Genomic DNA, 27,594 nt, shown 5'->3' with positions numbered 1-27,594 from the left:
CTAGACCAATGTCTAAAATCAGTTGCTTTTCTATATACTTAACATGAACAATTTGCAAATGAGATTAAGAAAACAATCTCATTTACAATAGCATTAAAAATATTAGACATAATGGGACGCCTGGGTGGCTCAGTTGGTTGAGCGGCTGCCTTTGGCTCAGGTCATGATCCCAGCATTCTGGGATCGAGTCCCACATCAGGCTCCTTGCTCGGTGGGGAGCCTGCTTCTCCCTCTGCCTCTGCTGCCACTCTGCCTGCCTGTGCTAGCTCTCTTTCTCTCTCTCTGACAAATAAATAAATAAAATCTTAAAAAAAAATTTAAAAATATATTAGACATAAAATTAATGAAGAAGTGGGAACTTTGCATACTGAAAACTACAAAACATTGTGGAAAGAAATTAAAACCTAAATAAATGCATAAACATCTCACGTTCATGGATTAGAAGATTTAACATTGTTAAGATGGCAACACTCTCCAAATTGATTTAGACATTCTTCACAATCCTTATAAAAATCCCAGCTGGATTTTTTTTTGCAGTAGTTGGCAAGGTAATCCTAACATTCATATGGAAGTGCATGGGACACAAATTAGCCAAAAATATCACTGAAGAACAAAACTGCTGGACTCATATTTTCCAATTTCAAAAATTACTACAAAATATACTATACTAATCAAGACATTGTGTTATTAACATAAGGAAAGACATCTAGATCAATGGAATAGAAACAAAACTCCAGAGATAACCACTTATATTTATGGTAAACTGATTTTAGATTAAGGGTGCTAAGGCAGTTTAATGGGATAAAAAAAATGTTTTCAATAAATTCTCCTGGAACAAATGGACATTCCATGCAAAAGGATGAAACTAGATTCTTATCTTATAGCACACACAAAAATAACTCAAAATGAGTCACAGAACTAAACCTAAGAGGTAATGTTATAAAACTCTTAGAAGCAAACATAAATCTTTATGATTTGGGTTATGTAATAGCTTAGATATGACACCAATAAGCAAAAGTGACCAAAAAAAAAAGACCAGATACATTGGACTTTGGTCACACGTGTGGTTTACACTGGCAAATGATGATACTCAATATGAAGAAGATGTGAAGAAGAGACAGCGTGTTACCACTCTAGGTTGTAAGATTTCTACTATAACCTCAAGGTCCAGAAGAATGCAGGGTAGCTAGTAGGTGCTCAGTAAATATTTGTGAAATGACGATTATCAATGGAAATATAAATTGATACCAGTTTTATGGTGGCAATGTGTATATATGTGCTAATAATTAAAATGTACATACCCTCTCATTAATTTCAATTCTAAGTATCCAAAAGAAAAAAATAGAGTAAGTACTTAAAAATGAATGTGCAGGTCTATGTGCTGCATTTTAATTTACTTATTGAATGGATACTTACTGATCACCTGATAGGTGCCAAAAATATACTAATGCTACAAATATAATGTTGAATTATATATCAAACCATTTTCCCCCTTGGAATAATAATACGATTGATGGCATAAAGATATGTGACTAAATAAAAAAGTCTACATCTATTTTAGATTAAAATTTGTGTTAAATTAAAAAAAAAAATTTGTGTTAAATTAGTACTAGAAAGATTATTTCCCAACATGAGCTTAAAACATTATGTTACTTCACAGAAAACTAGGAATCAGATAAGCCAAGAAAATAATGTGACCTTGTTCTGGAAATTCTAACCAATGAAATGTAAGAAAAATAGGTAAAAATTATAATTATCTAATTGGAAGAGACAAATAACAGTATTTGTAGTCTATTACAATATTCTTGAAAAATCTAAAATTGAAGGAAAATTTAAAATAACTGAAATTTAAAGTGAGATGGACAGTTTTGTTTTAAGATTTTGTTTATTTGGGGTGCCTGGGTGGCTCAGTGGGTTAATGCCTCTGCCTTCGGCTCGGGTCATGTTCCCAGGGTCCTGGGATCGAGCCCACGTTGGGCTCTCTGCTCAGCAGGGAGCCTGTTTCCTCCCCTCACTCTCTCTCTCTCTCTCTCTCTCTCTCTCTGACCGCCTCTCCACCTACTTGTGATCTCTCTCTGTCAAATAAATAAATAAAATCTTAAAAAAAAGAAAAGATTTTGTTTATTTGACAGAGAGAGGTATAGTGATAGAGGAAATACAAGCAGAGGGATTGGAAGAGGGAGAAGCAGGCCTCTTGCTGAGCAGGGAGCCCGATTCGGGGCTCGATCCCAGGACCCTGGGATCATGACCTGAGCTGAAGGCAGATGCTTAACAACTGAGAGACCCAGACACCCATGTTTTGTTCTGCTTTCTTAGGTTGGCCCCATGCCCAAAATGGAGCCCAATGCAGGCCTTGAACTCAACCTCTGAGATCAATACCTGAGCTGAGATCAAGAGTCAGATACTTAACTGAGCCACCCAGGCACCCCAAGATAGACAGTTTTATATATATTTCACCAACATTATTTTCAAAATTTAAGAGAAAAAATACATAAAACACAAACATTTACACAGCAAAAAAGATCACAGAAAAATAACTTCAAAATATTCCAAAATTTTGCTGAATAGCATAAAATACTTTAATAAAATGAAAGGCCTGGGGTGCCTGGGTGGCTCAATCCACTGAGCATCTAACTCAGTTTCAGCTCAGGTCATGATCTCATGGGTCCTGATTTAGCCCCGAGACAGGCTTGAAGAGTCTCTCCCTGTGCCCCCCCCCCGCTCCTGCCCCCTCTCTCAAACAAATAAATCTTTTAAAAATAATTAATAAAATAAAAGCCTTTTCTTATTTCTGAATAGGAAGCTGAATTTTAGACAGAAATCACTTCCTCATAATTTTTCCTTAGTGTAATGCAACACAAATAAAAATCCCCACAGAATTTATAGCTATAAACTTGAGAAAATGATTCCAAAGTTTATCAGGAAAAATAAAACGGAAAACTGGTCAATAATATTGTAAAAAGAAAACAGCAGAGGCCACTTCTCTTACCAGAGGGTTAAAGGAATTTTAACAGTACCAACCAGGCCAAATTGTTAGCAACTAAATCACTACTGTTGTAGGGTAGTTTGTTATACAAGAATCCAAGACATGAAATTTGAAATGATCTTTCACCTATTGGATTGGCAGAATATTATATATGCATGCATATATAAGTGATGCAACCTAGTTGTACAAACACTATAAGCAACATTTTACACTGGTATTGGCATTTAATATAATTGGTATAACCTTTTTTTTTTTAAAGATTTTATTTATTTATTTGAGAGAAAGAGAGTGCACAAGCAGGGGCAGTGGGAGTAGGAGAAGCAGTCTCCTTGCTGAGCAGGGAGCCCAATGCAGGGTGGGTCCCCAGGACCTCGGGATCATGACCTGAGCAGAAGGCAGACACCTAACCGACAGAGCCCCATAGGTGCCCCTGGTATTACCCTCTTTACAGAGAAATTTGGCAACTCATATCAACAGCCTAAAACAAGTACATAGAGTATGATCCAACTATTCTTTCTAGAAAGACATAATGAAAATAAATAATATGAAAGCAAACATTTATGTACAAGAATGTTTTCTACAGCATCATTTATAAAGCCCCCAAAATGGAAGAATCTTTTTTTTTTTTAAGATTTTATCCATTTATTTGACAGAGAGAAATCACAAGAGAGGCAGGCAGAGAGAGAGGAAAAGGGAAGCAGGCTCTCCGCCGAGCAGAGAGTCTGATGTGGGACTCGATCCCAGGATCCTGAGATCATGACCTGAGCCAAAGGCAGCGGCTTAACCCACTGAGCCACCCAGGTGCCCCTGGAAGAATCTTAAGTGCATAGTAAGAAGGATTAGTTAAGGGACCATAAACATGATATAGGCATTAAATAATAGGATCGATCATCCTTCAAAAATTAAAGCGTATTTAGAATACTTAATTGAAAACACAAAAAGTTATCATTTTAATTGATACACTGAATAAAAATGTGGGTGAAAAATAATTCATAAAGTATTACTTCTTTACAATTATAGATATAGTAATATAATAAGCATAGAAATATAGAGAGGGAGAGGAAGAAAAACAGAGAGAACCCCATATATAACCAGAGGTCATGGTCAAGGATTAGGATTTAATTATTGCTTATTTTTTTTTCTGCTCTTCTAAACTAATTTTAACTTTAATAATAAACCTTCATAAGCAGGAAGAGATTATCATTGACACACTTGATTAAAATATTAAGTTAATGGTAACAAAACTTGCAAATGGTCAGGGTATATGAGAGTTGAGAAATTAGAATACTGTAAAAATTAAAAACAGAAACATCTTCGGAATCTCCTCAAATCACTTGTTTATTATGCCTTTTGTCTGAATTAGAAAGACGAATTAGAAATAATACACTGACGATATTTCATGCACTTCAAAGTCCTTTTGCTGAAAAGATAAAAGGAAAATCTAAATATTTGTACTCTGATATTATCTGATAGCCTAAATTAAGCCAAAGAAAAATATTTGCAAGATAATTTTCAAAAAAAGAAAAGATGCTCTCTCTCTTCCTAGTAACCTTGCTAAAAAGTATCTATCTGGAGAAGAGAAGGTTATCAGAGGGGATGTGGGGTGGGTGGGGATGGGTGAAACAGATGATGGGGATTCAGAGTACACTTATAGTGATGAACACTGAGTAATGTAAAGAATTGTTGAATCATTATATGGTAACACCTGAAGTTAATATAACCCTGTATGTTAATTATACTTCAATTAAAAAAAAATAAATTAAATTTTTTTCCAGAAAAACAAATAAAATTAAAAGGTTCTAAATATCACTGTTCATTAATGAAGATGAAACCTATGGAAATTAAATACAGTAGAATATACATCTGAGTATACTTAAGGTTGTATGTAAGATGAGAATTTTCATTTTCTCTAATGTCAGAAAAGTACTTTTGCTAACTCATGCACTACGCTTGCCTACAGCTGGAACAGACATGAGTGAATTCTGTAGACTACATCATTCCACGTGAATCACATGTGCACAAAACCCATAAAACATATTCCAACTAATGTACTATACTTAAAAAAGCAAAATTACTCTTCAGCATTTTCTTAAATCTAAAAATGTCCCCAAATTTCCTTTATTTTTTCCTCCTGAAAGCTAACTAACAGCTATCATTGTTCCTAAAATAAGATTTCAATCTCAGGAAACTGTACTTCAGTGACATGACTAAAAATGGATAATTAAAGACAGTACCTGGCATTCAATACACTTTCTTATTACGTTATGAATTAGTTTCACTTAGTTCATTCTGTTCTACACCTATTGGGTTCGAGGCATCATGCTAGTTGTAAGAAGTGCTTTGACCTAAGAATGTTATCCTTCAATTGTTATAGAGAAATTTGATTCCTGTTTAGGAGGATGCAGCAACATGACTTTCCACATCATGAGTAGCAAGAAGCTCTTCCCTTGGCATTTATGTTGCAAAATCTCAGAAGTAAAACATATGAGAAATGGCCCCCAAAGCTTTGTCAAGTGGTAACCCTTGCTCCTCGGCATATTTCAGGAAAGACATTTTCTTTGATTTTGTTTGTTTGTTGTTTTAAAATTACTAAACATCAAGGAACACGATAAAAAGAACCAGTATCATAGCAACCTGTCTTAAATCCTCAGAGTACATCTTTGATAATTTCTGGTATTGATTCCAAGAGCATTAAACATATCCCACTTAAATGTAAGTATAAAAGCACATGCTGGTTCAAATATAAGTGATTTTTGAGTTAGCATCAACTTTCTTTCATAACATGTTATATCTTGAATTTTCTAGAGAGCAGAAATGAGACTACAGGTTCCTTGTGTGTGTTCTTTAGAACTCTCGAGACACTCTGCAAGCGTGAGCCAGACACTTCTAGGAATCATTTTACTGAATTAAAAGGTATACTCAGGCATGCTCACAAGTTAGAAAAAGACTCACTACAAAAAGACCTTAAGTTATCTCTGATAGCTTCTGAGTTAGGATTATCTTAACACCACTACTCTCCAATCATATGAATAATAGAAAGCCGAACATACTTCTTTGGGAGAAAATGCTATGCCACATTCCAGAGATGTCCCTTCCTCTAACTCCAAAGAATATATGTCAGGAAACGCGGGGTCTGTGAATTCCCCTATAAAACATTAAAAAAAATATTATTTTTTAAAAAGCCAGACACATATTGATAATACCACTGTTAAATATGGAAATGAAACTTTGAAAAGCCTCATAAACCTGTCTATTATGATCAAAAAGCAATTGCTGTGGAGGGCTGCATAAGGTTGCTGCTGGTTAAAGAAAGACTCTTAATACCAAGGTTCCAGTCACCAAAACTGATATTCAGACATGTATCAAACATATATTCAGTCAGCAAAACAGACAGTAAGCCCATTTTTTTTTTAAATCTCTAAAGTTCAAGGATATGCATCACAGTCATATGCAGAAGAATGTAGAAAGTAATGAAGGTCAAAGTCAAGTAAGGGACTGAATCTTAGGTCCAAAAAAGTGGGAGACTCCCTCTCCAGCAAAGACAGAGAAGGGAAGACCCAGATCTCCTCTGACGCCTCCAAGAGGCCGCACAGAAGATAAACACAATTTTATACAAGGTCACTTATTGACAAAATACAATCACTCCAGATATGAAAGTATTAGGTGAAGATACAGAAAAATTGTCAAATAATAACGTAAATGTCAAGGTCAAAAATTATAACCACTTAAATAAACTTCTAGAAAAAGTTCCTGAAAGATCAAATGTTTATTATAGTAGAATCTCCGGGGTTGTGCAAGTGGCTCAGGGGTTGAGCCTCTGCCTTTGGGTCAGGTCATGATCTCAGGGTCCTGGGATCAAGCCCTGTATTGGGCTCTCTGATTGGCAAAGAGTCTGTTTCCCCCTCTCTCTCTGCCTACTTGTGATCTCTCTCTCTCTCTGTCAAATAAATAGATAAATAAATAAATAAATAAATAAATAAAAAGAACCTCCACCCTCATCCAAATAATTCTAAAATTCCTATTTTCTCCCCCAAATTTTCTGATTAATCCAAGGAATGACGATAATTTCTATCACCCATGTGTGGAAATGAACTTGAATAACTCATTGCACCCTCTTTCAACCTTATCAATTTCAGTCACCTTGATGAAAAACCATTAAATAACCAAAAAACCTCACTAAGAGTATACTAACATCTGCCGTTTGTGGTATGGGGAAAGATACACATGTTATACAGCAAAGAAAACCTGCTTAGAATGGGTATATATCTAGAACATAGAAAATATAATAAAAACAGATGGATACATACTCAAATATATTTGGAATATATGTAAACACATAGTCTGTGCAATGAAATAATCCAGGACAGCTTCAGTAAATATTTCTTGAGTGCTTGTAATGTACACAGCACTACCGTGGACAACTCTAGTAGAAAACAAAAATTAGGGATGCCTGGGTGGCTCAGTGGGTTAAAGCCTCTGCCTTTGGCTCAGGTCATGATCCCAGGGTCCTGGGATCGAGCCCCGCATCAGGCTTTCTGCTTAGCAGGGAGCTTGCTTCCTCCTCTCTCTCTGCCTGCCTCTCTGCCTCCTTGTGATCTCTGTCAAATAAATAAAATCTTAAAAAAAAAAAACCTTTAAAAAAAAAAAACAAAACCAAAAATTATACACAGTCCTTGACCTCATGGAGCTAACAGTGTAACAGGGGAGCCAAACCGGTACACAGATCTCTTTGGTATGAGACAGAAATGGTTAGTACTAAAATGAGATTTACACAATGCTCTAAGTGAGTAAAGATTAAAAAATAATTTCAACCAACCGGACAAGGGTGGGTATGGGGCTAATGACTCATGGGGACTCATGAGGTTTAAGCTAATTTATAAAAGGGGGTGGGATCGCAGACACCAGGAACAGAAGAGGAAGAACCATTCTAGGAGAAGGGAATTCCAGCGCCATTAGAAGGAAACGTGGCACATAATCTGGCTGCAGCGGGGAGAGCCACTGGAGGCTGCAATGGGCAAGGGGACTAGAAAGACAACATGGAGTCATCCCCAAATGGCTCTCAACATGGCCTCTCCAATAACTCGTCTATCCAATAATCTTGAAATGATCACAAGAAAGACCAGGTCTAATTTGTCACAGAAGGGTATTTATGTGTTAAAATACTTTTAATAAGATACATCTTCAGAACATTTTAAGTGTAAACTTTGTTGCAAATTGTTAATAATAATTAAGATCAAGGGAAGTACCTCCTAGACTGTGTCAGCAGCCCTGCCGCTAAGAACCACCGCTATTGGTAACATGAAACAAACAAAACTTTTTGAGCAGAGGAGTGATGTGATAAGATCCTGGCTTTAAGACTACTCTCCAGAACAGGTCCAAGGAGAAAAGCTTAGAAGCATGGGAAGCATTTGAAAAGATGATACAGTGGTCTAGGAGGGAGGTTTGTGCTAGGGTTAAGGCAGAATTGTGAAAACATATGCACTTTGTGGACTAGCTGTGCAGAATAACCAAGAGGAGTCTGCGATCCAATGAACAAGGTACAATGACAGTAAATGAGGCAGTCAGTGAGAATAAAGTGTTAAGCAACTAAAGTTTCAGCATCCAGACTTACGGAAAAAAAAAAAAAGAAAGAATAGAAACTTCATACGTATCTCCAGCCACCTGCTGTAATCATTCCTGGGCTAGTACGCAGTCTCCTCACATACCACACTCACCTAAACCTGATCCTCCTCCTTTATCACCTCAACTGTGAATTGTACCTCCAGTTGCCTACCTTTTATAATCAAAACCTGGGAGACATTTGAGCCTTGCTCCTCCTCCCTGAGACCCAGGTCCACTTGATAAGCAAGTCAGAGCATTTCTTATGTCTCGGCACCTTTGTACTCCCTTCCTTCCCATTTCCAGCATCACTGTCTGTGTTCAGACTTGATCACTTCTCATCTGTATGGCCACAACCCCTAGCTGACCTCCCTCTCTCTGGTCTTGTCCTTCCCATTCCTACTCATTCCCCCAGCCTGTCCTCAACTTTGCTCCAAAAGAAAAATGAGCAAAACGTGAGTCTGATCACACCACTGCCTGGATATACATCCTTTAATGGTGCTGCCTAACCTCCAGGATCAAAGCCCAGAAAAGATCCTTAGGGACGTGGATCTCACTTGCCCTCCCCATCCTGTCCCTCTACACTCTGGGCATCCTGAACTACTTACCACCTTGACTCATTGCTAGGCCTTTACTTGCATTCTTTCATGTATCTCCTTTTCTTGGATGAAGATTAGGCACGGACTTCTCCAAGAAATCTTCCCTTACGCTGATTACTACTTTTCCCTAACATATGCTGCCTTAGCACCAGGTACTCAGTTGTCTTACAGCATCTGCCATGCTCTCTTGTAATAAGCTGATTCTTTGTCCAGCTCTCCTACTGTTAGAGGTGCTCTTCGTTGGTCATTAGATTCCACAGCCACCTTTCTCTTTGCTGCTCTATCCTGACTTCTATAGGTCAGTTCCGCTAGGCCCCCTTGCCCTGACTTCATTCAGCCACAGGGAGACACCAGTATGTTATCAGAAGGTAGGAGGGATTTCTGCCCTCCTGTCTTCATTGAGCAGGCTACGCTTCTGGCAATGGCTGCATTCCTTCATGGCTAAAGCTCTTATCAGTTGATCCCTCTTTCAAAGTTTCACTGATCATTGGGCTCCAGAAATAACTTGCTTCCTCTTATTCCTTCAGGTGTGAGGTAGTAGCAGCTTCCATCCCTCCTTGATTTCTTTTAATCCAGCTCCCAGCTCCATAGATAATTCTTTCATTAAACTCTCTTCAGTTAAACCCTTTGAGCAAGTCATCTGTGAATTTCTGAGATCCTGACTGATATACTTGCGTTCACTTCTTGAGAACATGTAAAATATGATATTGTCCTTATAGACTCAAAGTCTAGTCTCTAGCCTATAATTGGTATTCAACAAATATTTACTAAAGAAGAAAGGACCAAACCAACGGTTGGCAAACCTTTTCTGTAAGGGTCCAGATACTAAATTCTGTAGGCTTTGCAAGCCATATGGTTTCTTCCACAACTATTCGACTCTGCCATTATAGTATGCAAGCAGCCATAAACAATACACAAATAAATGTGTCTGTACTCTAATAAAACTTTATTTATAAAAACATATATCAGGCCAGATTTAGTCCACAAACATCATGGTGTCAACCCCTAGAGTAAACAAATAAAATGTCCTTGTAGAAGTGCCTATCTCTTATTTTATTTTTTTTAATATTTTATTTATTTATTTGACAGAGAGAGATAGAGCAAGAGCAGGAATACAAGCAGGGGGAGTGGGAGAGGGAGAAGCAGGCTTCCTGCCCAGCAAGGAGCCTGATGTGGGGCTTAACCCTAGGACTCTGGGATCATGCCCTGAGGCAAAAGCAGAAGCTTAACAACTAAACCACCCAGGCACCCCAAAGTACCTATCTTTTCAATTTAATGTGACATAAAGATACTTAATACATGAGTAAACATACAGAGAGAACTCTCCAAAGACATTTACCTGAAACTCTTGGGTAATTAAAATTAGCAATTAATAATTCCATTTTGATTTATAGTATATACTTATACATTTTTTTTTTTTACGTATACATAACATTCCTAACTAACTACATTAAATCAACTAACAAGCCTGGTTATGTGTTATGCGTTACCAAAGTAATACTGATATATTTCTAGAAATAAAACCATGCACTGAGTAATTAAAAATATATCAGAACAATTGTCCTTGACATATTATTTTTTAACATTATACCTTAAAACAACTTAAAACTGTTTTACAAGAATATTATTATAGTATAAGAGCTATACCTGTTTTATCTTTAAAATCCAAAGAAAAATATTCGAAGTCTTGTAGATTAAACTCCACTCTGGCACGTGTTATACCTTTGTTTTTTATTATAAATGGAATAATCTGAGTAGCACCAACATAGGTACCACTGAAGTTAAATACGTCCTAAAATTTAAAAAGAGAAAAAGAATTAGAAAGCAGAGTAATATTTTATAAAAATAATATGAACCAAAATTACACTTTAAAAGAGTAGACCTTAAAGTTCTCATCACAAGAAAAAGAATATAACTATCTTTGGTAACGGATGTTAACTAGACTCACTATGGTGATCATTTTGCAATACATACAGATATGAAATCATTATTTGGTACACCTAAAATGGACATAATATGTCATTATGCCTCGAAAAAAAATGTATCGTTATTTTTCATTAAGGGCATTATTAACTACTATCCTCTATAAAAACTGGCCACATTTTCCTTCCTCTCCCTTAACTCTGATACATAATCAGTTACCAAATCCCTTTTATTCTGCCTCCTTTACCTCTTATCCCTAATGTAATTGTATGAAGTAAATAATGCATCACTTTTCAGGTCATTTCTAGATTTGTACTTTCTCCAATTCTCCTCTCCACAACTAAGTCACAATTGAACTAACTGAAAATCTATACTTCCTATCTTTTTTTTTTAAGATTTTTATTTATTTATTTGACAGAGAGATCACAAGTAGGCAGAGAGAGAAGAGGAAGCAGGCTCCCTGCTGAGCAGAGAGCCCGATGTGGGGCTCGATCCCAGGACCCTGAGATCATGACCTGAGCCGAAGGCAGAAGCCCAACCCACTGAGCCACCCAGGCGCCCCTGTACTTCCTATCTTAAAATGTGATGATTCTCCTCCAATTACCGGACAATGTCCAAGTTCCTCAGCAGGGTTCATAAAGCTCATCTTGACCTTCTCCTGCGTCACCAAGCTCCACTCTTCCCCGACTCACTTCGCACTTCAGCAAGCTGTATGACTTGTCCTCTCCAACCAATACCTGATGCTTCACTTTCCTCTGTCTTTATTAGTGTGTCCCTTCTATTTGGAAAGCATTCCTCTAACTCATAATTGCTAGATAAAATATTATGTATCCTTCAACCCCCAGTTAGATAAACCATATTTTATGACACTGTGCTCTGAACTACTTCTGTTCCTTATATTTACTTACCATTACAACACCATAAAGTCTGTTTATTTGTTTACAAATCTGTCTCTCCTAGCGGACCTTAGGCCTGATTCATTTTTATATCTTTAGCACTGATGCCTCGCTTAAATATATGTAAGGAATGTTTATTGAATATATCTTAACTATCTTATATGCCAGGTATGTGCCTACATCACAGATTTCTTAGGATTCCTCTTCATAGCCTTACAGTTACTTAGTAAAAGAATTACATATAACACTACAGAGAAAGTGGCAACAGTATCCTAATGTTGAGGGAAATACTGCATTAAGGTCAACTGGCCACTGTTTCTCTCACTTAAAATATCAACCCAGTTCTACAGGGGAAATCTGTAAAATCCAATATGGGTAATGAAAGCTTGATGCAAAAGATCATTCCTCTTATACTATTTTGGCCTTATACAATTGCTCATTTGGATAAAATGTCCTAACTGTTATTAAGATACATATTTAACACCATACAGTTATTAAAGGTCTTACTGATGATACCAGAATATTAATTTTATTATTATTTTTAAAAGGCAGCTATGTTTAAAATTCAACATAATCAAGGATTTTTTTTTTTTAAGATTTTATTTATTTATTTGAGAGAGAGACACAGCGAGACAGAAAACACAAGCAGGGAAGCAGCAGAGGGAGAGGGAGAAGAAGGTCCCCTGCCAAGCAGGAAGCCCAATGTGGGGCTCAATCCCAGGACACTGGGATCATGACCTGAGCTGAAGGCAGATGCTAAGTGACTGAACCACCCAGGTGCCCCATAATCAGGGAATATTGATGTATATTAATACAAAGTCTTATAAATTACTCAATTGTACCATAACATGCAAAGCATGCCATAAATGCCTTTAGGGTGTGGAAATGAAGTATTCAAAGTCTAAATACACTTCTAATATTGTTCAAGGAAAAACACCATAGTAATGGAGAAAGCACTCTGGATACTGCAGGGATTTTAATCTTCAAGAATCACCAGTCTTACACAAGGTAGCCTAGTGTCTGTCAATCTGTCCAGACTTATCATGCCTTCAACACCAAATAAAAGGAAGAAAATTGTACCGCAAAGTCAGAAACTAAAATTGTGATAAAGCCCTTGAAGTATAGACTGGTAACGAGGCCCTACCTGAGACACTGGCAGCCTCACCCATGTTTGCTCTATTTAATTCAGCACCAGAATGGCGCAGGCGCCGCAGTACTAGTGGGAGAGAGAGACAGAAGTTCACATAACCTGAAAATAATACGGCAATTGCTATGATGAAGATGTTTCCAGAGTGTAAGATGTTTGTATCATCTTATGAATGTCACAATGGAGGGGGCATATGGGCCTGCATTAAAGATCAGGGTGAGTTCTTGGTTTCTTGATTTTGTTTTGTTTTGTTTTGTTTTTTTAAAGATTTTATTTATTCATTTGAGAGAAAGAGAGAGAGCAGGAGATTACACAAGCAGGGAGGAGAGGGAGAAGCAGACTCCCTGCTCACCTACCACCAACGACGACAAAGGGCTTGATCCCAGGATGCTGGGACCATGACCTGAGCTGAAGGTAGACAATCAACTGAACCACCCAGGCGCCTTCAGGGTTAAGATTTTTGGGTAGATGAATGAGACCAGATTTAATTCCTGAAAGACTTGCCAGATAAAGAAACATATGTGTGGGCTATCAACTACAGAACAGAATTTTATCAGGATACAGAACAATAATTTTAAAAATAAACAAAACCATAGTTCAGAAAATGCAAATCAAGACCACAGTGAGATGATCATTATATCTTAATAGACTGGCAAACATTAAGTCTTATAATACAACTTACGGAGCAATTGAATGCAGAGCAATGAAAACTTGAGGAGAAAATATGGAAGCTATTTTGTGAAGCCAAAAACGCACATATTCTATGAGTTAGCAACTCTACTCTGAGAGAAACTCTACCACCTGTACCTCACAAGATATGTACACAAAATGTTCCCTGCTGGAGTGCTTGTCATAACAACAAAAGAGAAACACCTTTTTGAATGGACAACAGACTGAGTCTCTGAATTGCAACAGGTCTACATAATGGAATATTAAGCAGTGGTAAGAATGAAAAAAAAAAAAAAATACAGCTACACACAACTTAGATCAACTCTGGAAATACAACACTCAGTTAAAAGTGACTTACCAAAGACTACACACAGTGCATGTTTGTCATGAAGCTCAAAAATGAATAAATGAAACTAAATAATGAATGGTTAAGGAATTCATACATATGTGATGGGCCAATTAGAAAAAGTAAAGGGAGAATAATCAGAAAATTCCGTGAAGTGGTTACCTCTTAAGAGGAGTAGGATCACGATGAAGCCTACAGATGACTTTAATGTATTGGTAGAATTAAATTGGGGAATTCTGAAACCTCCATTTGATAATCTGCTTCAACACATATTTATATTATATATATTAATTTCTACATGTCAAAGTACTACATAATGAAATATTTTCAAACATAAATGGGCAGACCAGGGACACATAACAAAAGTCACCACACTCATACACTGATTACACAAATAGTTAACATAAGAATTTATACTCACTGGATTAATTTCCACATCGGCAATCTCAACAGATCCACCAATCCTGAGGTCTATGACATTTGCACGGCGAATAGCAACCTTATTTGAGAGAAATATAAAGCCTTGTAGAAACCACATTAAAATTTGCCCATATACCACTAAAGTATTACCTGGCATTTGGCAATATTTTTAAATTTAAATAATAATAACATATTACAAATGTCACAAGATTTATTCCGGTAGTTGTCATCCCATTTCTTGTTATGCAGAATTAATATTCCTAAGAGGAATGAGTGTTCAACTCTTAAAAACCTCCACCACAAATGGGACCAGTTCATAGCTTGTGAATTTGACTGCAGAGTTCTACCCATTTAACTACACATTACTGTCACTCCCCATATCCCTTCTGTATTTACCTAATTTCAAGGATTATTCAAAATTAAAACAGATACGGAACTGGTGCAAACATACTTCCCCCCACAGAGATAAAGTAATATCCATAATGACCATAATAATAATAATGAAAGTAGCTAAAAAATTCCTGAGCAAATGGGCCAAGTATAGTGCTAATTACATTGTCTCCTTTTTAATCCTCAGTATCCTGTGAGGTTACCAATATTAATATCCTAATTGCCAAGTGAGGAAAACTGAGGCTCAGAGAGGCAGAGTATTTTGTCTTTTTCCTGATGTCTCAAAACAGCAGTGGTTAAATATAAACCAAGGACTGCCTGAACACTCAACAGCCTCAGAGAAAATTAAAATGGTGAAATAAGAATTTAGTTGTATAATTCCTACAAAATTAGAACTGTAGATTATCTGAACATACACATGTCCAATCAGAGGCATAAAAACAGCATTCAATGAAAGCTCCACCTATATACAAACAGGGAGCATCAAGGCTGGATTTAAATATAAATATATATCTAAGAAAGAGATAGAAGTGTATTTCACTCTTTACATAGAAAGTCAGTGACACTGTTTATAGGGAAAAAAAAAAAAAAAACAACAAAAAAAACTCCAAACTGTCATTTTTTCAAAATTATTGGGGAAAGTGACATGTCATTTAATTAACTAAATCACTATATTCATAGTATTACGTGATTTCCACATTGTAATTAAAGAATATATAGTATATAAATAAAAAACTTGACTTAAAATCATAAAAATCATAACATAATGATTCAGAGGAAATGACAAATCGACATGCTCCCCCTTGATGAATCCCACATATAAGTTTCAACTCATCACGGCTGGCTTTCACCTACCTCCCCATTATTGATCATCCACTGAATCTACAACAGAATCTAACCTAAAACTTGTGTCCAGTAAATATGTGTATGTGTTGGATGAATAAATAAATTATTATGTTATGTTAAAAAGGTAAGCTTCGTAAAAACAGCATACTCTTCTAAAATACAGCAGAAACTAATCTTTTAGTGCAACTATTTTTATTGGCCATATTTTTTATTTTTTCTAGAATATTATATTAAAAAACTCTGCCCAGGGGTGCCTGGGTGGCTCAGTGGGTTAAGCCTCTGCCTTCGGCTCAGGTCATGATGCCAGGGTCCTAGGATCGAGCCCCACATCAGGCTTTCTGCTCGGCAGGGAGCCTGCGTCCCCCTCTCTCTCTGCCTGCCTCTCTGCCTACTTGTGATCTCTCTCTCTGTCAAATAAATAAAATCTTTAAAAACAAACAAACAAACAAACAAAAACCTCTGCCCAAATCTCAGACCATGAACCATAATATATAATTTATAAATATCTTTCAATACGTATGTGTTCATAAAAGATAAAATCATTAGGTTGTTTATCTGGGGCAAATTGGTGTTTATCACATTAACCTACATGTTATTTAAGAATTGTTATGAAAAAAAGAATTGGGGGCGCCTGGGTGGCTCAGTGGTTTAAGCCACTGCCTTCGGCTCAGGTCATGATCTCAAGGGTCCTGGGATCGAGTCCCACATTGGGCTCTCTGCTCGGCGGGGAGCCTTCTTCTTCCTCTCTCTCTGCCTGCTTCTCTGCCTACTTGTGATCTCTGTCTGTCAAATAAATAAATAAAATCTTTAAAAAAAAAAAAAAAGAATTGTGGGAAATTAAGGATAAAATGGGGGATATATCTAAAACTATTTTGTTTTGAAGACAGTGTACATATTTATTTCTTATTGTGAGTAAATGTACATAGCTGATCATCAGATTGAAAATCAAGAGTATTCCAGTCCTCTAGTTTATAATAATATTTATGAGATTAGTCTTCCGTTTTATTTATTCTATTTAATGAACAATTAGAAAAGCCCCTTAAATCAAGGTAATATCTTTTTAATTATATAATTTCCAGAATATAAACTACTAAAATATTCTATGCATGCTATAAAATATAGATCTTAACACCATACAGAATTTGCCTATAATTCATATAGTGATTGAAGCTATTTAGAATTAACATTCCAAAATTAATTAATTTTTCCAAAGGTATCTAATTAAATCAAATATCTAATTAATGCCATGAAAAAAGTCATCCTTTCCTCTGCGATAGTGAGAACTTGTCACAACTCAGAGATGCCAAATATCATTCTAATTTCACGCAAAGAATGCCTCATATTGATGAACTGTATCCATTTCAACTTGGTAGAAATTTCCATTACCAACTTGCACCAAAAATGTTTTCTACAAATCCTCTTTCCAGGTTCTGCTATTTCTACAAAATTATATAGGTAAGGTTGCTTATTCTATAGATCTCTAAAAACCGCATTTCTTTAGCGATGTAACTAAGTAACCAAAATTTTAAAAATTATTCATTAGCATCATAACAGTAAAACCCATTGCCATTTGAAGAAATTCTTAAAACAAGTTTTCTAAGAATAAACACACATACCATTTTATAGCATTATACTTACGATTATAAATCTTTTTTTAAAGATTTTATTTATTTATTTGACAGAGCGAGATCACAAATAGACAGAGAGGCAGGCAGAGAGACAGAGAGAGGGAAGCAGGCTCCCGCTGAGCAAAGAGCCCGACGTGGGACTCGATCTCAGGACCCTGAGATCATGACCTGAGCTGAAGGCAGCGGCTTAACCCACTGAGCCACCCAGGCGCCCCGATTATAAATCTCTTAAACAACCAAAGAAATCCACATAGACATATATATATAAGGAATGAATACACATATGCATGAACATACCTTTGCTCTTGTATCAAATTTTTCTGCTACAGTAGGTGTACAGGAGATATTGAGAACAGTTAGCCCCCCGAAAGGAATTACTCCTTGTGATGGAACAATATTCATAGTAGGCAAAAGACTCTGGTCACAAATCTGTAATTGAAAGTTTGCAGAAAAGCTATATTATCCTTTAACGTCGATCTAAAGCTTTCAACTACAACCCAGAGAGAGGACCCTTGGCACAGGGCATGAGACGATTTCATAATATGTTTTCCAATACCAGACGCACAAATAAAACTTCAACAGGGATTTGTACCCCTAACCCAGCAAAAGGAACTTGTAGTGCCGGCATCCAATTCAAATAAGATGATGAAGTTTCCTGTCTGGAGTGTTATCGAGACTTAGCAACTTAGGAGGATGAGATATATCTGTTAGAAAAGATGACAAAATTCTAGAAACTACTTTAGTAGTTTGCCTTTTCCCTGACAGTAAACACTGAAAGCGAAGTTAGTGGGGAGGCTGATGATGAAGTAACCTCCTGGGGGTGCCTGCGTGGCTCGGTAGTTTAAATGTCTGCCTTGGGCTCAGGTCATGGTCCCGGGATCCCGGGATTGATCCCCACACATCCGGCTCCCTGCTCAGCAGGAGTCTGCTTCTCCCTCTCCCTCTGCTACTTTCTCTCTGTCAAGTAAATAAATAAAATTTTATTTAAAAAAAAAAGTAACCTCCTGTTCTTTATTTCCTTAATGGCCTACTGTGTAAGATATCATTTTGACCTTTAAAAAAGTTATAAGTAAGTTACCAAAGGATTTATGGTGTGGTTTCTCAGGAGCTAGTTTAGAACTATTTACCATGCTTTAAGCCAGAACAATTTAAAGGAAAATTGGTTAAGGTATTTTGGGGATGAGGGAACAAATAGACTTCAGAGCTAATTTTGAAGCAACAGTAGGAAAGGGTATCTGCGTTTGTCTGCTTGGGCAGAAGACATGTAGATATAAAGCTTGAATAAAAGATATCAAACACTGACCTCTATGTATTCTCACTATTGGGAGATCTTAATATAATTTTCAGCAAAATATTCTATCACCACTTGTAATTTAAATCAGGGGCAACAACTATAAATAGAGTATCTTTACAAGGATCTTGCTCTAGGTCCCAGTCTCTACCGTTAACTCCTGATGGTAGAGTAAAAATGAGAACAGGAAAAGTATGTCATCAAATATGGAGTTGTAATGCCAACAATGGATGTTTCTGAAAGTGCTTTTTTTTCCAAATTATTTATTTTTTTCAACAAGACAAAATAACAGGAAGACACAAAGGGGTAGAAGAGAGATTAAGGGTAGAAGAAAGAAAAAATGATTTTTGTGGGAAATTAAAAGGACAAAGTAGATGAAGTGTACTTAGATAACTCTTACATGAAATATCCAAATATTAGCATTAGTCAATTTATAAAGACTAAAGTATTAACACCACAGCACTCATGGCAAAAAAAAAAAAAATAATACAAAATATAATGTGATCCGATTCAAATAAGATTCCAAGATTCTACATTACCTTGAAATAAGCATGGTTTTGTCCTACGTTGTGAAGAATGGCTTTCCTCCAAGTTGTTAAACCTTGAGGGCTATTACTAAAGAGAATCCTTGGCTCCAAAAATACAACCTTAGTGTGACCAAGCTAATAATAAAAGGAGAAGAGAGAAGATACAATAAAAATAACAGTAAACTATTTTTAACCCCCTTCTAAATGACTCAAATTTTAGCAGCCTCATGGAAATTTCTAAAACATGAAGGGTTATCAGACGTTATAACGTACTTAAAGGAAAATAGAACGGAAAACTAAACTGTACTCCTAAACTGAGGAAGGCAAAGGGAATAAGACAATTCTATGGAGGAAGTAAATCCAGGACTGAGAATCATGTACGAGATCTTAGAGATCATCTATCCAACTACAAACAGGGTGCTACTGTGTGTTATGCAAAAGGAAAGAGTCCCCCAGCATGGGAAATATTGTGTCGAATGAGATTATCTAGGCTTGTTTTTACTATTAGCCTTCTAACTCTTAATGTGTTGATAACACACACTTTGCTTACCTGGAATAGGGAGGTGGTTCACTGTGATTCAGAGTTACTTAGGTGCAGGACTCCTCCTCCTTACCTACACACAAATCATTTCACAGAACTACTGTATCATGGAACAGTTTTGTGAAAATGCTGACATTATCCACCTCTCCCATTTCACAGGAAGGCAAACAACAGCCAAGGGGAACTAGAACCCAAGCTTTCCAATTCCATATACAGTGCTCTTTACACCAGACCCTGCTGTCTTTATCTATGATAAATTATTTATTGTCTTGGGAGGTTTTAATACATTCTTATAATTATTTGAAGAACATGACTTGGGTAATCAGAACAATAAATTTCTAAACAAAGCTAACATGACAAAATGGTCAAGTAAGTCCTTCATAAATTAAGGACAAACATTAAATGAACATTGTATTTAAACACTTCACATTCCTCCAGCTTTACTTTCGGAAGAGAAACACTTCACAGTTCATTTAACTTCAGAGGACCTCAAAAATTTACCATAAAATAACCCAATTCATTATTCTGATATCTTGGACTTTAATTCTTAACAGTCCAAGTATAGGGAAAGCAGAAAGTAAATTTGATCAGTGAGTAACAGCAAAGATGCTGGAGGCAAACAGATCTAGATATAAATTCAACGCAGGGCATTCACTGCATGTATGAACTTGTATTAGTTAATCATTCACTCTAATCCTCCATTTCCTCACCCATCAACTGAGTTATTAGTGCAGCCTTACAGAGCTGTTACAAGATTAAATTAGATAATGCATGAATAGCATTTAGCATCCCACCTGACATACAGTAATTAATAAATGGTATCTATTATTCATGCAAACTCTAAGTTACTAAATTGCTCATCTTCTACCTGTTAGAAAAGAATACACATGGGGTGAGTATGTGTAGGCAGATTTATATTACTAACTTCGTCAAAAACAGTTATATAAGTAACAGTTAAAGAACTATGTGCACACGTTCACCAAAATACAGCTGTAAGAATGTTAAGAGAAGCATTATTATAGTAGCTAAGAATCTGAAACAATCCAAATCCCCATCAGCTGTGTAATGGAAAAATGATGGTATAGTCACACAATGGAATACTATTCAGGAATGAGAATGAATACTCCGTTACCACATGTACCGGAATAGATAAAGTCCACAAACAGAATGATGAACAAAACAAGCAAGACATAAAACAGAACATATGCTTTGATTACATTTATATAAAGTTTAAAACCAAAATCAATCTATGCCATTAGAAGGTTACTGATAACTCTGGGAGGGAAACAGAGGGACTGGAAGTGGGGATGGGGAGAGTGGTTCCTTTGTGATGCTTGTCATAGTCTGCTTCTTGATCTAGTTGATCTGGGTGTGCATTACAAAGATGCTATCAGTCTATAAAGACTGAATGATACAGAAGTCATAATATGTATCCTTTTCCGTATATATCCTGTACTTCAATAGAAATTTTTAAAAAGAAGAGCAAGTAATTTAACATAGGAAAAGCAGTAGGGTCCAGTTTATTTCAAGTCTGGAGCAGAGGAATGAACCTACTGATTTCAGACTGCCATTTGCCATCATTAAAGTGGATGAATCTCTTATCTCTTAAGGCTATGAGCTCCTTCATAGCTGAAATATTTAAAAGCATGATCATGGCCTAGAGACAGAGATGAGATTCAGTAAAACAGCACTGGCTTGAGTTAAATTACTGAGAATATTGGGAGGAAAATTTCATACACAAGTAAAGTGGATTCTTGGTGATTACAAAGCATGAAGTTAAGGCCTTCTGGGCTTTACCACAGAAACAAAGTTAAAATTACATACTGTAGCCTTAACTTTACTCATTTTTATTATAAGAAGTATATTCTATAGAATTGGAATTTTCTGTATCTCCTTGCTATGTAAATTATGTGGACCACTTCATACTGAATTATTAATTACCACTAGAATTCTAACAATACAATAGGACAAAAATATAATTTTCTCTATTTTTCCTTGGTTTCTGTTAATAAAATAATTTCATTTCAAGTGACCCCATGATATTGTATGTTTATAGAGGCTCTAATGAAAATCTAGTATTGCTGGCACAAAAATCTTGGATTTGTGAGTTAATTTTGGGTAACATAACACTTTTTTTAGCAAAGTCTTCATTTATGATAGAGAAGTGGCACCAAGAAAATGCTAACTCCATTAATTAAATAAATACTACAAGCAGAATCAGTTTTACTAACATAGTAAATATACTCAACTATACACACATATATATACACCCAACCAATTTAGAGCCCTCAAAATAAAAATCATATCTAAAGGAAATCATTACATGTGCAACACATTTTAGTGTCAGTGTGTTTCCTTCATTGACGTGAAGAACAAATTCTCCCCTTTCTGGAGAACTGAAACCCGGCAGCCATGTTACTTCACATTCCAATGAAGAGTATGGTTCAACCGTGCCTACAGAGAATTTAGAAAGAACAGATATTGACCACATTTTAATTATATACATTTTAATGTCCAAAATAAGAAGCAGCATAAGAATATAATGACATTATAACAAATTATTTATATTAAACTCAAAATATACAGAAATGCTACAGGAGATTATCAAGTAAATACAGACCTACAGAGTTTGATCAAAATCTAAAACACGTACCTTATTTTCCAATTTTATTAGGCAGAACAAAATATTTGATTAAAAGTATGCCAATATTTAGCAAAATGTCCCCTTCATATGTTTCCCAACACTCTGACATAGTTATTAACATCACTCATTCAGTTTTCAGAGGAAGGAATTACAATTATCAGAGGCATTTTTGTTTTAAAATGTTCACATCCTTGGAGATATCACCTCTGATATGCTCTGATATAGTTATTAGTAATTAACACATTTTTATAATTCAAATGTATTGAGAACCCAGGAAGTATCAGGCACATTTGGTGTGAGCTGCTTCATCTGTTTAAATTCATCATTTTCTTTGGAGTAAGAAAATAATACTTAATGGAAAGAATGACTTAGAAGTTTTATTCATCTTACGCCATCAGAACGCCACAGATTGGTATTCCAGGACTGCCTTAGCAGGATGACGATGCCTTCAAGGAGCAATGATCTCTCTAGCTTCCTACTACCATTCCATACTATGTTGGCTTTCATCCGTGTAGGAAGGTATCATAGTATAGTATAGTGGTATAGTGTATATATATATATACTATATATAGTATAGTATATAAAAGCACAAATTCAGGGCGCCTGGGTGGCTCAGTGGGTTAAGCCTCTGCCTTCGGCTCAGGTCATGATCTCAGGTGCTGGGATCGAGCCCTGCATCATGCTCGCTGCTCAGTGGGGAGCCTGCTTCCCCCTTTCTCTCTGCCTGCCTCTCTGCCTACTTGTGATCTCTCTGTGTGTCAGATGAATAAATAAAATCTTTTAAAAATAAATAAACAGATGTACAAATTCTTGGTCAAAATCCGTGGTTCCAATTTCAGCTCTGCCATTTTCTAGCTGAGACCTTGGATAATTTATTTCACATATGTCACAGAGCCTCCTCAGACATAAACGGGGATAACAGCTGTATGTAACTCAGAGAATTGTTGTAGGGATTAAAGAAGCTCATATATGAAGAAGTATTTCAAACAGTGCCTGGCACCAAGAAGGAAGATAGAGCTAAAAGAAACTGCTGTCCCTATCTCATTGTCAAGAAAAGCTGGGGAAAAGAGATTTCTAGATATGAATGTTACCCCCCCCCCCAAAAAAAGGGTCCTCTTAGGGGAATGGATATCAGATATGGACTTAGCAATATCTATTAAAATAGCATACAGATATGAACAAATAACTATAGATGACTTACCAAATACACAGTGAGAGTAGGTGGAGGGAACCTAAATTAGCCCAAGGAAGGGGAGGAAACTTCATTATATAAGAAGATGGCATTTGAACTGTGAAAAATGAGCAGAAACTCTGCAGGAGGACAAAATCTGGGGGAGTATAAAAGTCGAGTGACCATGCTGGAAGAGAGTGGTGTATCAAAAAGTTTAACTGGAAGTAACTTTGACAAAGTAACCTTGACAAAGATCCAATACGATCTATAAAGACACCCAAGCATGCCAAGAGTTGAGGGGAGCACAGGATTATAGATCCATGTGGAAGGGTCAGCTTGAGGTAAGTATTTTCCCTTCCATGAGCACGACTATATATTTTTCTCCAGGAATATTATATTATCAGGAAACAGGGGAAATAAACCAGATAGCCACACTGAGCAAGGCTGGGAGTGGCAGGGCAGGTTCTATACATGGCCAAGGGTCTTTCACCGAAAGACAGTGAGGGCAAACTGCTTGAAGCCAAGTGTGAGGACTGAGCGGACTCAACAGTTCAGTAAGATGAAAGACAACACGGAAAAAAACACAAAAAGCACAAACATGAATAGTACCTAACAAAAAAAAAAGTCAAATAAGAAGCCCAATTCTATCTTAGAAAAATATCAATGCACTCTTTTTTCTTTTTTTTTTTTTTAAGACTTTACTTATTTATTCCTGAGGGACAAAGAGAGAGGGAGACGGAGAGGGAGAAGCAGGCTCCCCATAGAGCAGGAGGCCTGATGCGGCACTAGATCCAGGAATCCTGGGATCATAACTTGACCTGAAGGCAGACGCTTAACCAAATGAGCCACCCAGGCGCGCCATACCAACCCACTCTTAGACTCAACCTCTACAATATCCATGTTACAATATCCACATAACCTCTACAATATCCATGTACAATATCTACAATATCCATGACCCAAATCCAAATCCAAAATACATCACACCTCAGGGAGAAAGCACAATCACAACATAAAATTTAATTTAGAACTATTCACTTTAGTTTACAAAAATATAGACAATGACAGCATTAAATCTATTATTCAGAATGTAAAACCAATAGCAAAAGGGATATAAGAAAATTAATGTAAGGAAAAGTTACTTTCTGTTTTAACAAAGAGGCAAAACAAAACTGAGTAATAATTAAATGAATATTCTGAACAAAAGGAAAATGACATAAGAAAAACCCATGTATATAATATAAATTATGCACACTTTCTTCAATGCTACATGAAATAGATTTGAGTACTTTATTATTTGTGCTCTAAAAAAAATTCAAAGGTACTTAAAGCCTAATGGTATTGCTCAAAAACATTGTATTTGGAATTAAATGTCTTTGTGTTTTGGTTTTGATTGAAAAATACAGCAGATGTCATAAGCCACCAAAAAAATTGAAACACTAAAATCATCCCTGTAAAAATAAGAATTCTAACAATTAGGAGAAGCATAACCATCATTTAAGTTCATAATTACAAATCCACTTCTCTTTTGTCAAATCAAGCATCATCACTACATTTCCACAGCAGGCACCAGGGGAAAGCCCCACCCATTTCGCCCTGGTTAGGACGGAGAAATACAAGCAAAAGTGCCAAGCACTGTGCTTTCCAGACATGCTCCACGCCCTATAATGTGCTTAACCAAACCTACAACGAATACAGATAATGTAACTACCACAACGTGATGCCTGTTTTCAACTAGAGAAGGTTTATTCAGAATCTCTGAAATGTGCAGAAGTATTCTCTCTCTCTTGTCTGATTATTCATTCAGTTTTTCTCTAGTACCAAGGCAGGACTCAGACTTATCAGTGTTAATCATAAAAAAAGAGCCTGGTCAAATGAATCTGCCAGAAACTGATGGAAGTATAACTTGAATGCTTAATAAATTATAATCTGGGATTTGTTAAATCAATACACATTAATAATAAGATTAAGTATGGCTGTATCAATGATTTCCAACCCAATGAAGGTACAGTACTACTTTACCACTGTATAGATCCAGGAATATATCCGTACTAAAATTAAATGAATTTAAATTAACGCTGAAGCTCATTTGTAACACTCCCTGTTACAAACACCAATAGACTTACATAAAAATCATGATTTGGAAATGCCTGATACTCAAAAGAATATATACCTATGGCAAGATTTCTATAAACCAGTACTTCTCTGTGATCTGAAATATAGTCTATTTAGACCCCAAATGATGAATATTCCTAAATTAGAAATAAAGAGGGAAAGAGTGGAAGGAAGAAGGGAAGAGCATAGGGAAGGAAGGAGGGAAGGAAAAAGAAAGGGAAGAAGCAAGGAACAAGTAATTCATAGTGGGGATGGCTGGCTAGATGCACATGAGGCTTTCACTACTCTGAGGACATTTTCAGGGAAAAAAGAAGTCCAAACAGAATTAGAAAATTTTCATAACCACGTAACTATCTAATTCTTTGACAACCACTCTTTGCCAGTCTTTACGGAAAGAGTTTTCCATACATTTAATCTTTATGAGATATATTAGTCTCTTCATTTTACAAATAAGGAAACTAGTGCTTTTAGAGGACTTTTCTCAAAATCACAAACCTCAAAGAAGCTAAAACTAGTTTTGAAATCAGTTTTATCTAACCCAAGTTTTACTTCCCTTTCAAGCAGAAAGACTTCAGCTGATTACAAAACACCACATGAGTCACTGCCAATACAAAAATATAGATCCTTCCAGCTAGCTGAAAAGGCATAACATATACGTAAAATGAAGATACTATATAAATCATTCAACTTTTTTTTTTTTTTTTGAGAGGGAGAATTCATGCAAGTGGGCTTGGGGGGACGGGGTGTGGAGGAGTAGGGACAAAGGGAGAGGGAGACAATCTCAAGCAGGCTCCACGCTCTGACATGGGGCTCAATCTCATGACCCTGAGATCATGACCCAAGCCCAAATCAAGAGTGGGAGACCTAACCCACTGCGCCACCCAGATGGCCCTTCATCATTCAACTTCTAACTTGCCACCTTATTTCTTTAAACGATAGCTTCTGTCCTCATGAGGTCCTCAGAGCACATCACAATGATGTCTGTGGAATCTGACAGGCTACTACAAAACATTTTAGCAGTTCCCAGGACTCAGTTTTATGGCAGGCACATAATTTGGAATTATAGATTCTGGGGAACAGCTGAAACAAGGTTAACAGGACACTTAACAAATATATGGAACCACCAAAAACAGTAAATCAGAGATTATTTTCTATTAGTTAAAAAATTACTTATTTAAATGACAGGGTGTTTTTTTTTTAAGATTTTATTTATTTACTTGACAGAGAGAGACACAGTGAGAGAGGGAACACAAGCAGGGGGAGTGGGAGAGGGAGAAGCAGGCTTCCCACTAAGCAGGCAGCCCAATTCGGGGCTTGATCCCAGGACCCCAGGATCATGTCCTGAGTCTAAGGCAGTCACTTAATGACTAAGCCACCCAGGTGCCCCTTAAATGACAGTTTTAAGTTTTTAATTTTATTAACTGGATTTTATTACCTATATTAAATATTGATTATAAAGAATCTGTGAATGCTTCTAAAATGATTCACAATCCAACAAAATATAAGTTATTCTGAATCATATCCTGTCACCGTTATCAAACTAAAACTAATCAAGACAATACTGTGCTGTTCATCAATATCTGTGAAGATTTATTTTGTCAACTTGGCCAAGTATAGCCAAGCTATGGTACCCACTTCTCTGATCCATCTAGATATTGCTGTAAAGGTATTTTTCAAATGTGATGAACATTTTAATCAGTAGATTTTAAGTAAAGATTACCTCCCATAATGTAAAAGGATCTCATCCAATAAACTGAAGGCCCAAAGAGAAAAAACTGAAGTCCCTTTGGATTCAAGTCTACAACATCAATCCCCTCCTGGGTCTCCAGCCTGACAGCCTACTAGAGTGCCCACACA

The 27,594-nt window shown here is 36.4% G+C and overlaps 1 protein-coding gene across 1 annotated transcript in view; it reads right to left on the bottom strand.

Annotated features, from left to right (window-relative positions):
* The window catches only part of CFAP47 (cilia and flagella associated protein 47), a 545,441-nt gene that overhangs the window by 443,074 nt on the left and 74,773 nt on the right, over positions 1 to 27,594 (bottom strand). Inside the window, exons 16-21 of the mRNA XM_045994745.1 lie at positions 22,131 to 22,261; positions 19,279 to 19,401; positions 17,746 to 17,877; positions 14,586 to 14,663; positions 10,831 to 10,975; positions 6,037 to 6,131 (exon numbers count right to left, since the gene is read on the bottom strand). Coding sequence (XP_045850701.1) covers positions 6,037 to 6,131; positions 10,831 to 10,975; positions 14,586 to 14,663; positions 17,746 to 17,877; positions 19,279 to 19,401; positions 22,131 to 22,261 — 704 coding nt within the window. The remainder of the gene's footprint in view (positions 1 to 6,036; positions 6,132 to 10,830; positions 10,976 to 14,585; positions 14,664 to 17,745; positions 17,878 to 19,278; positions 19,402 to 22,130; positions 22,262 to 27,594) is intronic.

The sequence above is a fragment of the Meles meles genome, chromosome X (genome assembly GCF_922984935.1).
Source record: "Meles meles chromosome X, mMelMel3.1 paternal haplotype, whole genome shotgun sequence".
Lineage (NCBI taxonomy): Eukaryota > Metazoa > Chordata > Mammalia > Carnivora > Mustelidae > Meles > Meles meles.
The sequence above is the reverse complement of the archived record's forward strand: the minus strand, read 5'-3'. Positions and strand labels throughout refer to the sequence as shown.